Genomic DNA, 14,699 nt, shown 5'->3' with positions numbered 1-14,699 from the left:
GCTTCATCTGCTTGCTCTGCCATTGAGGTCTTATACTGGGCTGTGTTGTGTTGTATTGGGCTGCACTTTGTCTGGTACCTGACAGCATCGCTCTTAGGGTCTTAAGTATATACCAGCTTCTCTGCCATGTCAAGGTGGCAGCCCAAGGAGAAGAAATAGCAATGTAAGCACAGTAACATGAGTAGCAGCAGAGGAGGCATGGTTGAGCCATGCTGAGTACATACCCACTGGTTTCAGATGGATTTGTACTTGGCATTGCTCCACTGCCAATACCAGTACTACCATAGCTATGCTGCTATTTATATTTGCACTAGCTCGACATTTTATTCTATCCCCCCCGCACTTTTCAGCTAGGTAGCTAAATATGATTTCAGGTGCCTGACTTTAGGCTCCTAGGTTTCCACAATTTTGCCTTTGTTTTTAAAAAAGAAACAATGCTGAAGTGTGCTTTCGCCATGCAGAGTGCTGGTCTGAATGCACCACCAGTGACAACGGCTGGGATTTCAAGATTCTGGTAGGGTTTTGCAGAACTTGTAGTGTGCTGCTCAGATACAGTAGGACCATTGTAACAGACCGCAGCAGAGAAAACAGCCCTTGATCATAGTTAACCATTATATTCTATTTCCACTGAAGCAGGATAATAATTTGGTTTGAACATGTGTTTTCTAATCGGAAGAGCTAGAAAGTAACAAATTTAGGGCTGGTCTACACTATACAGTTAAGTTGATGTAAGGCAGCTTAGGTCAACCTAATTATGTCAGTGTCTACACTACAGCCTTCCTCCCCAAAGGAAGTGCCCTACTACGCAACATAATAACTCCACCTCTATGAGAGGCATAAGCCTGGGCAGCAGATGAACCACGGGCTCAGGGAGGCTAGTCTGTCCCTTCTGTCCCCTTCCCCTACAAGAGCCAAGAGCGCCAGGTGGGCGGTGCAGCCCCCCAGCCCTGGTGTTCCGGGTGGGCAAGCAACACGAGCACTGGCTCCTGCTGCCCAGAGATCCTGGCTGCAGGCCTGCCCCCATTAACCCCAGCGCTCACCTGGGGCGCTGGCCATGAGTGAAAAGCTGCAGAGTGCCAGGAAGCAGGAGGAAGCCTCGGGATGGAGCACAGGCAGGACCCTGCAAGGCTGTTTGGAGAGTCTCAACCTCTCACGGCCTTTGATATCCACTGCCCCTGGGCATAAGGCTTATGTTGTTCCAGTTAGGGTGCCACAGTGTCTATGTAGACTAGGGGTCAGCAACCTTTGGCATGTGGCCCTTCAGGGTAATCCACTCGCGGGCTGCAAGATGTTTTGTTTACATTGATGTCCAAAGACATGGCTCCCCACAGCTCCCAGTGAACTCAGTTCGCCATTCCCAGCCAATGGTAGCTGTGGGAAGTGGTGCTGGCCATTGTTTCCCAGAGCTCCCATTGGCTGGGAACGGTGAGCTGTGGCTACTGGGAGCTGCAAGGGGCCGTGCCTGTGGACAGTCAATGTAAACAAAATGTCTTGCGGCCCACCAGCAGATTACCCTGATGGGCTGCATGTCAAAGGTTGCCAACCCCTGATGTAGACACTGCATTCCTTACATATACTGTCTTGTCAATTTCACAGTGGACCTCACTCCCAGCCAGGATCTGGTATGAGAAGCCCAGGGGGGTTTCCCTCTGCTCTCAGCTGGAAGCCAGGGTGAGAAGCCATAGCAGCCCTCTGCCTGCTCCCTGCGGGGGGAGGGAGGGTGGAGAAGCTGGGGTGGCTGGACCCCACTCTCTGGGGGCAAGAAACTTCCCTCTGTAGGGGAAAAGGCAGCCCACTATTAGCCCATGGGGCAGCCAGGCTATCAGCTTCCCACGCTGGCCCTCTTAGGTGGATGGAAGCGCTCCTGATGAGGACGTGCACCACCAACTCAAAGAGGGTAGTGTGGACATGCACCGCCACACTCATTACTATGGTAGCTGTAAGTCAACCTAATATAGGTCTGCCGAGGTTTGCAGAGGAAACATATCCTTTGTGTAATACACAAAGCTCCACCCACTGTACACAATTTAAGTGATGAAGCTGTGTGGTGCTAAAGCTAATCTTTGGGTGCACAACAATCACGAGGGCATAAATCCTTTCCCCCTCCAAATAACTTGACAGACACAGAAAACTATGCTAAGTACATCAAATAACCACGAGTGTGACTTTTCTAGGCATTGTGATGAACTGGTGTGTGCACCTGTGTACGTGTACCAGGCATCAGTGTTGGAACATGACATAGCAGCTATGAGACAGAATAGCATTTGTCTCTGCTACTGAAGCTGAGTTAAGGGAGCTACTCCCTTAAGCCCCAGTCCTGCAAAGACACTGAAGTCAATGGGACTAGTACCCACAGTGCAGAAAGTTAAGCATGTGCACAAATCTTTGCAGGATTTAGTTCTCTCTCCAAGCTGGGATGAACTGTTTTAGAATCAAGAATCCTGAGTTCAGTTGTATTACATCTCTGTGTGTATGAATGTTAAACGACCAGGGTATTTGGCTGTATGTAACCAAGGGATGTTTCTTACTAGAGATTAACCCACTCATTTGTTCCAGAAAAGGGGTTCCTCTTCACTGCTGATTGGATGATCTATGACAGTAATCTCCTTACTGTAGGGCTCTACAAGGATCTTTCTCCTTAATCAGCTGCTTCCTTCCTATTACTCCATTATGTGGATTATCCTCTGGCATGAAGAAATTGTATACCTATGATATAGTACTGCCCAGTGACATGCTTTATTTAAAGATTAAGAAGTCCTCAGGGCAGTGCTGCCTTTTACTATGTGCATGTACAGTGCCTTGCACAGTAGGACCCTGTTCTTGACTGGGGCCTCTAGACTGACAGCCAAAGAAATAAACACCTTCTATAGGGGGGTTTTGCCCTCCTCTGAAAACTGACATTGGCCATAATCAAAGACAGCATATTGGAGGATATGGCTTGTTGTCATAGACTTTAAGGTCAGAAAGGACCAATATGATCATCTAGTCTGACCTCCTGCACAAAGCAGGCCACAGAATCCTACACATTCAGTTCTATAACAAACCCCTAACCTATGTCTGAGTTATTGAAGTCTTCAAATTATGGTTTGAAGACCTCAAGCTGCAGAGAAATGCAGTGGACGTGACCCATGCCCCACACTGCAGAGGAAGGCGAAAAACCTCCAGGGCCTCTGTCAATCTGCCCCGGAGGAAAATTCCTTCCCAACCCCAAATATGGCAATCAGCTAAACCCTGAGCATGTGGCCAAGACTCACCAGCCAGCACTCAGGAAAGAATTCTCTGCAGTAACTCAAATCCCATCCCATCTAACATCCCATCACAGACCACTGGGCATGCATACCTGCTGATAACTACCAAAATTAAGCTATCCCATCATACCATCCCTTCCATAAACTTATCAAGCTCAGTCTTAAAGCCAGATATGTCTTTTGCCCCCACTACTCCCCTTGGAAGGCTGTTCCAGAACTTCACTCCTCTAATGGTTAGAAACCTTCGTCTAATTTCAAGTCTAAACTTCCTAGTGTCCAGTTTATACCCATTTGTTCTTGTGTCTACATTGGTACTAAGCTTAAATAATTCCTCTCCCTCCCTAATATTAATCCCTCTGATATATTTATAAAGAGCAAGCATATCCCCCCTCAACCTTCTTTTGGTTAGGCTAAACAAGCCAAGCTCTTTGAGTCTCCTTTCATAAGACAGGTTTTCCATTCCTCGGATCATCCTAGTAGCCCGTCTCTGAACCTGTTCCAGTTTGAATTCATCCTTCTTAAACATGGGAGACCAGAACTGCACACAGTATTCCAAATGAGGTCTCACCAGTGCCTTATATAACGGTACTAACATCTCCTTATCTTTGCTGGAAATACCTCACCTGGTGCATCCTAAAACCGCATTAGCTTTTTTAACAGCCATATCACATTGGCGGCTCACAGTCATCCTGTGGTCAACCAATACTCCAAGGTCCTTCTCCTCCTCTGTTGCTTCCAACTGATGTGTCCCCAGTTTATAACTGGTAGTGCAGGTCTAGTTTCTGTGCTCCAGATAGAAACATGCGTAACCAGCATACTACAGAGTGCTGCAACCAAAGCTCTTACCTCCAAAACATCATAGCTGCAGTCCAAGTGATATCCAGTGTCGAGTTCCTGAATGGTGAGTTGAATGCTGCTACCAGGTGCTGTGTCAATGTACCAGACACACTCCTTATTGCCTGGGGACCTGTTTGGGTAGCCGGGGCTATTGAAAGATCCTGATGCACCAGAGAGTTCTCCACCACAACCTGTTGAAGTAGCAAAGCACACTGGTCAATTAAGTGCTATAGAAACAAAACCATCTACGACAACTATGATTGGACTCAAAGATAGATATCAGCACATTTTTAACATGCAAACACTGTACAATCATTTGGACTGTTATCTCATAATGGCAAAAGTCACTGACTTGTAATGACTAAAATGAAAATCCATTGGCAAGGACCCCATTTGTCACTGCCGCTTTTGTCTTGGCTTTGTCTCTCTCATTTGAGAAAATGCGTGTGCTGTAATAGACCACCATGGTGGTGTCCGACTAACATGCTACCTGCACAGAGCAATCCCCCTTCTTACTTACATGCACATTTGAAAGATAGGTAGGTTTATCGCTATTTAACCAGATACACATTTACAGAGAAGTTGGAGAATCAAAGTAGCAGCAACACGGTTGCTAGTCAGTGGAAATGAGGGCACTCTCACAATTACCTTAGCTGTGCTGGGGAAACTCGGGGAAAAGATTCCCACCAGAATCAGTGGGAGCCTTAGAATTCTTGTGGTCAGGCCCAATTTTATCACAATATTTGTTTTTCTTTAGCAATGTGCTGAAACAATTGACAGAGTATGTTGAATATGGGATACTTCAAAATCTGGGACCAGTCGCCAGCCCCTGTCCAGCTGCTTGGTGCTGTTCAGGGAGTACATCAGCCAGAGAGCAATCCTAAATAGAAAGCTGGGGAATTGCCAAGTAGAATAAAGCTAGTTCTATGCCACTCACTCTTGGACACTCTGGTATAGGCAGCATTTCAAGACAGGACAGGGAAGGACATGGGCAAATCGTGCTATACTCCAATGATCCTGGGTCAGCAAACTGGCCCCATGGAGGCTGTTCCAGCTAGTGCAACTTAGAGCAGCCGTTTGGTTAGGAAAGTGTAGAGCCATCTTCACACAGTACACCTCAGCTGGTCCTGAGGTTCTGGTCCCGCAAGTTACCATTAAATGAATGGGAAATGTCCTCCTCACAGCTAACGTCAACCACATAATGTATCCCAGCAACAGAACTTCTCCAGTTTAAAATAATCTTCTCCTTATGCAAGTAAACTTATCACACTGTAGTACTTTTCCTTTTCACAAAGCTGATTTCTTCCCAGGTTTCTAGTTGATGTGATTTGGGTCTCAGTTTTAAGTGAGTCATTTCTACCCATCCTCAAGCGTGAGCAGCTCACATGTCAGGCAGCGCTGCAGGGAGGCAGTGAAGCATGGAGTAAAGGGGGAGAGGTACAGAAGACATCAGTGGGGATAAGAGGAGGGGAGTGGTAGGAAGTGGGGAAGGTGCCAACTTCCCCATCCCAAACTACTTCTGCTACAGAAGCCTTCCCCACTGGATTCATGCTGGGGATGGGGGAAGAAGTAGGGTTTGTTTTTTTTTAAAAAAAAGGGGCAGATTTTTAAACAATGGCTTCTGTTTTCCCAGGTGTAATTTTGCACCTGCAGCTATATGTAGGAACAAATTAGGTGATTCAGATTTCTAAAATACCTTATCTGTGGGTACAAGCAGAGGCAGACATTTAAATAGCTGTACAGTGCCTGCAATGATTTGTGCTCACAAATCTGTAGGTGTAAAAATAGATTCCCAAGTCAAACCAGGCTGACAATCACACCTTCAGTACTTCAGTCTAGCTCTTTATAATTTCACACATTCCCACATTATTAAAGATGCAGCCTCCCTCCACTCCCTGCATATATTAAGAAAGGATACAGGTTTCTTTGATACTAGAAAATCCTAAAGCTAGGAGAAGTAAAGGCCAGATTTTTAAAGACTATATCTAAACATTATCCCAGAAAGATGATTGAGCAAATAATCAAGCAATAAATTTGCAAACACCTAGAAGATAAGTGATAAGTATCCATCAACATGGCTTTGTCAAAAACACATCATGTCAAAGCAACCTAAAAGCTTTCCTTGACAGGATAACAAGCCTTGTAGATGGGGGGAAGCAGTAGATGTGATATATATTGACTTTAGTAAGGCTTTTGATACTATCTCGCAAGACCTTCTCATAAACAAACTAGGGAAATATAGTCTAGATGGAGCTGCTATAAGGTGGGTGCATAACTGGGTGGAAAACCATTCCCAGACAATAGTTATCAGTGGTTCACAGTTAATCTAGAAGGGCATATTGAGTAAGGTCCTGCAAGGATTGGTCCTGTTCAATATTTTCATCAATGATTTAGATAATGGCATACAGATGGCACTTATAAAGTTTGTGGACCATAACAAGCTGATAGGGCTTCCAAGTGCTTTGGAAGACAGGATTAAAATTCAGAATGATCTGGGCAAACTGGAGAAATGTTCTGAAGCAAACAGCATGAACTTCAATAAGAACAAATGCAAAGTACTCCACTTAGGAAGGAACAATCAGTTGCACACATACAAAATGGGAAATGACTGCCTAGGAAGGAGTCTTGTGGAAAGGGATCTGGGGATCATAGTGGATCAAACACTGTTGCAAAAAAAGCAAGCATTGTTCTGGGATGTATCAGCAGGAGTGTTGCAAGCAAGACACGAGAAGTAATTCTTACGCTCCTCTCCGCACTGATTAGACCTAAACTGGAGTGTTGTGTCCAGTTCTGGGTGCCACATTTCAGGAAAGATGTGGACAAATTGGAGAAAGTCCAGAGAAGAGCAACAAAAATGATTAAAGGTCTAGAAAATATGACCCAAAAGGGAAGATTGAAAAAAAATAGGGTTGTTTAGTCTGGAGAAGAGAAGACTAAGAGGGGACATGATAACAGTTTTCAAGTACATAAAAATATTGTTAAAAGAAGGAGAACAATTTTTCACCCTCCTCAACCTCTGAGGCTAGGACAAGATTCAATGGGCTTAAATTGCAGCCAGGGAGGTGTAGGTTGGAAGTTTTTCATAATATCCTAACTGTCAGAGTGGTTAAGCGCTGGAATAAATTGCCTAGGGAGGTTGTGGAATCTCCATCACTGAAAGTTTTTAAGAGTAGGTTAGACAAACACCTGTCAGGGATAGTTTAGTTTTACTTAGTCCTGCCTTGAGTACCGGGGACCAGACTACATGACTTACTGAGGTCTCTTCCAGGCCTACACTTCCATGATTCAATGAAATATGTCATAACAACATTACCATTTTAGCCACAGTAGCGCTATTTTCGTTTCCATTTCAGTCTCTGCTTTTGCTAACTTTACCCGCCATACAAAGTGGAATTGGTCACACTCTGTAGTATCTGTTATAACAACAATTATGGTTAGCAATAATATATAAATTTTCATCTGAGGAGCTCAAAACAGTTTACAAAGGTGTGTGAGCATCACTAGCTTTAATTTTGACTTTTTTCTTGCTGCACCTCAGTTTTTCCATTTTTACAGGTGGAGAAACAGAGGCAAAAAGAAAAGCTCAAAATTTTCACCTCAAATTTTGTTTGACTAATTCTAGAAACCTACAGTCTGAATGTCAGGAGTGTAATGCTCCCACTGCTCTCAATGACTTTAACTGGCTCACACATGTTTTCGTTATGGGCCTTCCTTCTGTTGTAATCATATTATTTCCCATTAATTTAGAAACCATAAAATAAAAGACAATGCAATTCCCATCAGCTTAATAAGCATGACTGCAAGCTGCCAAGCCACAACAGATGAATTAACTTCTCGTCATTTGGTGGTTTTAATATTAATCTTTCTTTATTCAGTTGCAAGTGTGCAATTGTAAAACACTCCATGTTAGAAACATACAATGCATTTCCCCTTCATATGAGAAATTGCCCCTCCCCCACGGTTATTAAATTGATCAGTTATTGCGAGAGTAAAAACCTCAACAATCCAGTGGACCAGATGCAGGCCCCCGGATCTGATGGCACAAAGCAACTGAAAAGCCAGTAGATATGCCCCTTAGATTTCCCTCTGTTTGAGTAAATCTTAAGTGGTTTATGGCTGTGGTTTACGGCTGTTGTAGCAGCTGCTAAACCACTCCCGTTCAGGCCTCCTGCTGAGGGAACACACTTGGGAGAAAGGAGAGAGGCATAGCCAGGGCATCCCTATATCCAGACCTGACAAGACAGGGGGAAAAGTGGGACAATTGCACCAGGACCTCTAGGTGTCTAAATGTGTAAATAAAGTGAAATAGAAGGTGGTGGGGCCCCAGCAATCACATTATACCAAGGCTCCAAATTTCCCTTGATGTTCTGCCTACAGGGCCAGCTCCAGCTTTTTTGCTATCCGAAGCGGCGAAGAAAAGAAAAGCCTGATTGAAAGGAGCGATTGAGCTGCCACCGAAATGCTGCCAAAGAGGAAGGGAGGCAGTGAAGGACCTGCTGCCGAATTGCTGCCGCAGACCTGGACATGTGGCACCTACAACAGATGGAGTGCTGCCCCTTTCTATTGGCTGCCCCAGGCACCTGCTTCCTTCACCGGTGCCTGGAGCCAGCCCTGCCTGCCTATATCAGATATCTCAGCAATCACTGACTACCAGAAAGGCCTTTGCACAAAGGGTGTAAGTTAGAGGAGCCCCAGGACTGCTCTTATACATGTCAGGGGCCAAACCAGTTACTGGTCACACCAAGGATCTGGGGGCCTCAAAAGCAGTTTAAAGTCACCTCCATTGCTGCATTTTGGCAGGACAGGAGAATCTAGCCTTGTATCTTGTGACATGAAATCCCTGTATTAAAATATCTAGTTCACACCCAGAAAGGCAGATATTAACAGTGCAGGCAAAAATCATTAGTGGTCCCAAATTTGAGAATTTCCAGAATTAAGCCCTCCCTGCAATGTCATTTGGTTTGCCCCTCCTCCCCCACACATTTACATGGAGTCATTATGATATGACAAAGTTCCTCTTCTACCTTGGTGGGTCCTGCACTTATTGGCAGATTTGCTCACCTCAGTGATCTTCCCCACAGTGTGGATCAACTCCTCCTGTGTCTGATCAGGAGTTGGGAGGAACCCAGGCCCGCCCTTTACTCCAGGTTCCAGCCCAGGGCCCTGTGGATTGCAGCTGTCTATAGTGCCTCTTGTAACAGCTGCATGACAGCTACAACTCCCTGGGCTACTTCCCCATTAGCGCTCTGCTCCAGACACCTTCTTTATCCTCACCACGGACCTTCTCCTTGCGTGTTTGATACAGCTTGTACCCTTAGTCCTCCAACAGCCACCCTTTCACTCTCAGCTCCTGTGTCCTTTGTGTCCTATATAATATCCTTCTGTGCGTGTCGGCAGTGCTCCATAGTAAAATACAACCACGCCATTCTTTCCTTCTCATCTCGACTCTTCTCCTTACCTGACTAGATGTTGGAGCCTCAATTTTAATAGCGCGCTAGGCTAGCACCTAATTAAGCCTGCTTCGCCTTGAAGCCTCTGATGGCGTCTACGTACTTCACGAGTGCCTGCTCCTGCCATATAAGTGTGTTCTAGCAGGTTCCTGATTACTCTAGTGCAGCCCCTGCTCTGGTCACTCAGGGAACAGAAAACTGCTCATCCAGTGACCAGTATATTTGCCCTCTACCAGACTCCTGTACCCCACTGGCCTGGGTCTGTCACAATGAGGACAGAGATCATTTACAGATATTGCTCACTACTATAGCAACTGTGACTAACTCCTCTATAAGCCCCCAAAGAACGAATCATTTCCTTTATCACTATTATTCTTCTGCGTTTATCTCTGCTGGGGCATTTTGGAAGTCAAGGTCTGAAAGTTGTGCACTGTTCTACTACTGCCATTCTCTCACCTTTGCAAAATGTAGTACTAAAACTTTGGTTTTGAGCCACACTCCAAGGAAGAAGAGCCCCATGGCGATTCACTGTAAAAGCTATGAAACTGTGCCTACAGATGGGGAAAGGCTGGAGAAGTCAGTGACAGATTCAACTAGGAAGATGTAGCCTCTCCTCTACCCATAACTGGCAGCGGGTGAGGAGACCAGGAGCTCGCTTGATCCCCAAGCCTTTATTTCTCTGCTGCTGTCACCTGTATGCAGCAGCATATTGGTTCTGCAAGTGTTAACTTAGGAGTCCACAGGTTTTTAATTCAGCCTCCATTAATCTTCTACCAACACAGCTTTTGTGGGGCCATTTGAGACATCATTAAAAATAAAGTCCAAACCCTATTCTGTCTTTTTTGGCTTTGACACCTGAAGGACACACACTGATGTAGGATCTACCTCACAGGTTAGCAAGGGACACAAGTGACAATTGCCTCAGGGAAACTTGAGAGGCATGAGAGCTGTCACTCTTTTTGCATTCTCTCAGTTCATCCAAGGTCATCTGTCCCTTCTAACAGGATTACAAAATATCTTGGTGTTTGTTCCACACCACAGGCCAGCAATGAGGATTGACTGCAATCATGAGGCAAGAATTTAGCCTGCTCTTCTTCGGCTGTAGCTTTTGCAGCCCCTCTTTTTTTCCAATATGTTACATTCTCTTTGCTATAGACACTCTGACCAATACCGTTTGCTCAGATCAGCCCACCATTAAGTCTGCTTCATGTCATGCATACAGGGTCTGCCTGAATGCTGACCCAGAGTTTGCAATCATGGAATGCATCGCTAGCTACAGTCAATGTCCCTGTGTCATTCCATTTCACACTGAAGTGTTTGCAAACAGTAGGAGATTTTCACGTTTGATTTTCCTCTCAATTCTATTCATCAGGGACAGTGTTTCCCAAATTTGGGATGCTGCTTTTGCAGGAAAAAGCCTGGCAGGACGGGACGGTTTGTGTACCTGCCATGTCCGCAGGGTCAGCCGATCACGACTCCCAGTGGCCGCGGTTCACTGTTCCAGGCCAATGGGGGCTCCTGGAAGCGACACTGGCCAAGGGACGTACAAATAGAGGGATTTCTCTGCTTTGCTTATCAGATGTGGTTTTCTCTTAAATACATAGTGGTGGAGCCTCAAGAACTTCCCTGCATAAATTATTATACTGTGATTTCATCAGATGGTCACCAACTTCCCAATGCCTAGCTTCACTCTTCTCTTTTGCAGTTTAAAGCTGCTACTTCTTGTCTTGTTCCCATTCAGAACTGCTGCTATTTCCTCTGATCCTAAAATTAAGCTGACTGTGGAGGAGCTGACCATATATTTTCATTTACAAGCTGCCCGCCTTCTATTAGCAAACACACTTATACTTTGATTGTGTAGATTGCAAGTAACACTGCGCTGGCTTAATAGTTGCCTTCATTAGTAGCCAACCCTTTATCAGCCAAGATGCTGAAGAAAGCAGTTGCATTTAATAATAACCTTTCTCAAACTAATGATTTAAAGACACATGAGGAAGGAATTCAATTTGTGTAGGGAAAGCCCCTGGTGGGCCAGGCCGGTTTGTGTACCTGCTGCATTCACAGGTTTAGCTGATCGCTGCTCCCAGTGGCCGCAGTTCACCACTCCAGGCCTATGGGAGCTGCTGGAAGCAGCGGCCAGTACGTCCCTTGGCCCGCGCTGCTGCCAGCAGCCCCCAATGGCCTGGAACAGCGAACTGCGGCCACTGGGAGTCGTGATCGGCTGAACCTGTGGACACGGCAGGTACACAAACCGTCCCATCCTGCCAGGCATTTTCCCTGCACAAGTGGCGTCCCAAGTTTGGGAAACACTGATCAGGGAAACGGAAGTCATTCCCTCATCAACAGGAAACACACTGATCCACTGAACATGCTTACAGAGATAATGGCTGTTTATTAACATTGCCCTTCTCACAAAAATAATTGCAGAAGCTTTTATAAACTGCATCCTACTAAAAAACGGTGTTTTGTCACATTTGGAAAAAAAATTAAACAAAGCCACCAATCCACCCAGAACAGTAAAATTCCAGGGCCAAAGTGTTACTTTATCTTAAGCTGAATCCTTAGTTCAAGGAAATGTCTTTGTAAAATAATAACAACAAATTCCCTCTCTCGTTCCCTCTTACTTAACTGCCATAGAAAAGTTAGATGTTCTAATACATATTAAAGCTACGCACAGCACATACCCCGAACCCAGTATCTTTGCCTAGATGCCGTACCTTCTGTTAAATTGAATTCCTTCCTCATGTGTCTTTAAATCAATGGTTTGAGAAAGGTTATTATTAAATGCAACTGCTTTCCTCAGCATCTTGGCTGATAAAGGGTTGGCTACTAATGAAGGCAGTTACTAAGCCAGCACAGTGTTACTTGCAATCTACACAATCCAAGGGTGTGTCTACACTACGGGATTATTCCGATTTTACATAAACCGGTTTTTTAAAACAGATTGTATAAAGTTGAGTGCACGCGGCCACACTAAGCACATTAATTCGGCGGTGTGCGTCCATGTACCGAGGCTAGCGTCAATTTCCAGAGAGTTGCATTGTGGGTAGCTATCCCATAGCTATCCCATAGCTCCCGCAGTCTCCCCCGCCCATTGGAATTCTGGGTTGAGATCACAATGCATGATGGAGCAAAAACAGTGTCGCGGGTGATTCTGGGTAAATGTCGTTACTCAATCCTTCCTCCGTGAAAGCAACGTCAGACAATCATTTTGTGCCCTTTTTCTCTGAATTGCCCTGGCAGATGCCATAGCATGGCAACCATAGAGCCATTTAGCCTCTTTTCACTGTCACCATATGTGTACTGGATACTGCTAACAGACGCGGTACTGCAGTGCTACACAGCAGCATTTATTTGCCTTTGCAAGGTAGCAGAGACAGTTACCAGCCCTATTGCACTGTCTGCTGCTTTGGAAATTGGCGATGACAGTTACTAGTCATATTGTACCATCTGCTGCTATCATAGGTGCTCCTGGCTGGCCTCGATGAGGTCGGCCAGGGGCCCATGGACAAAATTGGGAATGACTTCACAGGTCATTCCCTTGTTTACGTTTTGTCTAAAAATAGAGCCAGTCCTGCTTAGAATATGAGGCAAGTCTACTAGAGAACCAGAGAGCACAGTCACTCTGGGTCAGAGCCCCAGATATCCTGCAGATATTATGAGCTGCATGCCATTCTAGGGGATGCCCCTGCAACAACCCCACCCATTGCTCCCTCCTCCCATACCCCTCCTGGGCTACTGTGGCAGTGTCCCCCCATTTGTGTGATGAAGTAATAAAGAATGCAGGAATAACAAACACTGACTTTTTAGTGAGATAAAATGAGGGGGAGGCAGCTTCCAACTGCTATGATAGTCCAGGCAGGACATCTCCATTACTCATTAAAGGGTGGAGGGGGAGAGGAGCACAGCCTCCCGCTGCTATGATAGTCCAGAATCTCCATTAGACATGAAAGGGGGGAAGGGGGAGAGGAGCTCAGCTTCCAGCTGCTATGATGAGGACGGTTACCAGCCCTATTGCACCATCTGCCAGGACTGAATCTCCAGGACACAAAGCTTAAAGAAGGGAATGACCAGGAGTCATTCCCAGTTTTGCCCAGGTGCCCACGGACGACCTCATCGAGGCCAGCCAGGAGCACTCACAGGATGATGACAAGGACAGATACCAGTCATATTGTACTGTACCATCTGCCACCGGGGAGGGAAGGGGAGAGGATGCTGCTGTTTAGCGTTGCAGCACCCCGTCTACCAGCAGCATCCAGTAGACATACGGTGACATTGAAAATGAGGCGAGAAACGATTTTTTCCCTTTTCTTCACGAGGCAGGGAGGGGTGTAAATAGATGTCATATACCCGAACCACTGGAGACAATGTTTTGACCTTCAGGCACGGGAGCTCAGCAAGATCAAATGCTTTCGGAGACTGCAGGAACTGTGGGATCGCTCAGATCCTCAGTCTCCCCTCCCTCCTCCCATGAGCGTCCATTTGAGTCTTTGGCTTTCCGTTACAGTTGTCACACAGCATGTGCTGTGGACTGTATTTGTTTTTTTTTTTATCAAAAATCCCATTTTCAAAATTTTCATAATTTTCATCATCTTCATTTTCTTATTTCAATTCAAACCCAAATTTCAACAACAATTATTTTTTTGATTTTTTCAAAAAAAAAAAAATATTTTTCAAATTCACAATCATTTTTCAAAACACAAAGTTCAATTCATTTTTCATATCAACAAAATTTTTTTCTCACATCAGCAAATTTTTCACATGGTTTTCAACTTTCACAACGCCTGGAACATTTTTCAAAATGCTTTGGTGCATTATGTTCGTCTTCTGTAAACGGAGCTCTGAAGAAGCCAGAATTTGTCGCTCCCATAACAATCAGACAATCCCAATATCTCCGTACGGTCCAGTCTGAGGCTCTTTTTGATAATTGAGACCTGCATGGCCACCTGTGCTATCAGAGCTCCCACCGGCAGCAGGAAATGAATTCAAAAGTTCGCTGGGCCTTCCTGTCTACTGGCCCAGTGGCATCCGAGTTCAGATTGACTTTCTCAGAGCGGTCACAATGGTGCTTCTGTGGAGATAGATTCCCCGGAGGCCAATACCGTCGAATTGCAGCCACACTAACTCTAACCCGACATGGCAATACCGATTTCAGCGCTACTCC

General features: G+C 45.4%; 1 protein-coding gene across 1 annotated transcript in view; it reads right to left on the bottom strand.

Moving 5' to 3' along the window:
• The window catches only part of CUBN (cubilin), a 223,416-nt gene that overhangs the window by 112,571 nt on the left and 96,146 nt on the right, over nt 1–14,699 (bottom strand). Inside the window, 1 exon segment of the mRNA XM_075062312.1 lies at nt 4,095–4,276. Within this exon segment, the coding sequence (XP_074918413.1) occupies nt 4,095–4,276 (182 nt within the window).

This window comes from Chelonoidis abingdonii, chromosome 2 (genome assembly GCF_003597395.2).
Source record: "Chelonoidis abingdonii isolate Lonesome George chromosome 2, CheloAbing_2.0, whole genome shotgun sequence".
In the NCBI taxonomy this organism is placed as follows: Eukaryota; Metazoa; Chordata; order Testudines; family Testudinidae; genus Chelonoidis; species Chelonoidis abingdonii.
This window is presented reverse-complemented; position numbering and strand designations above follow the sequence as displayed.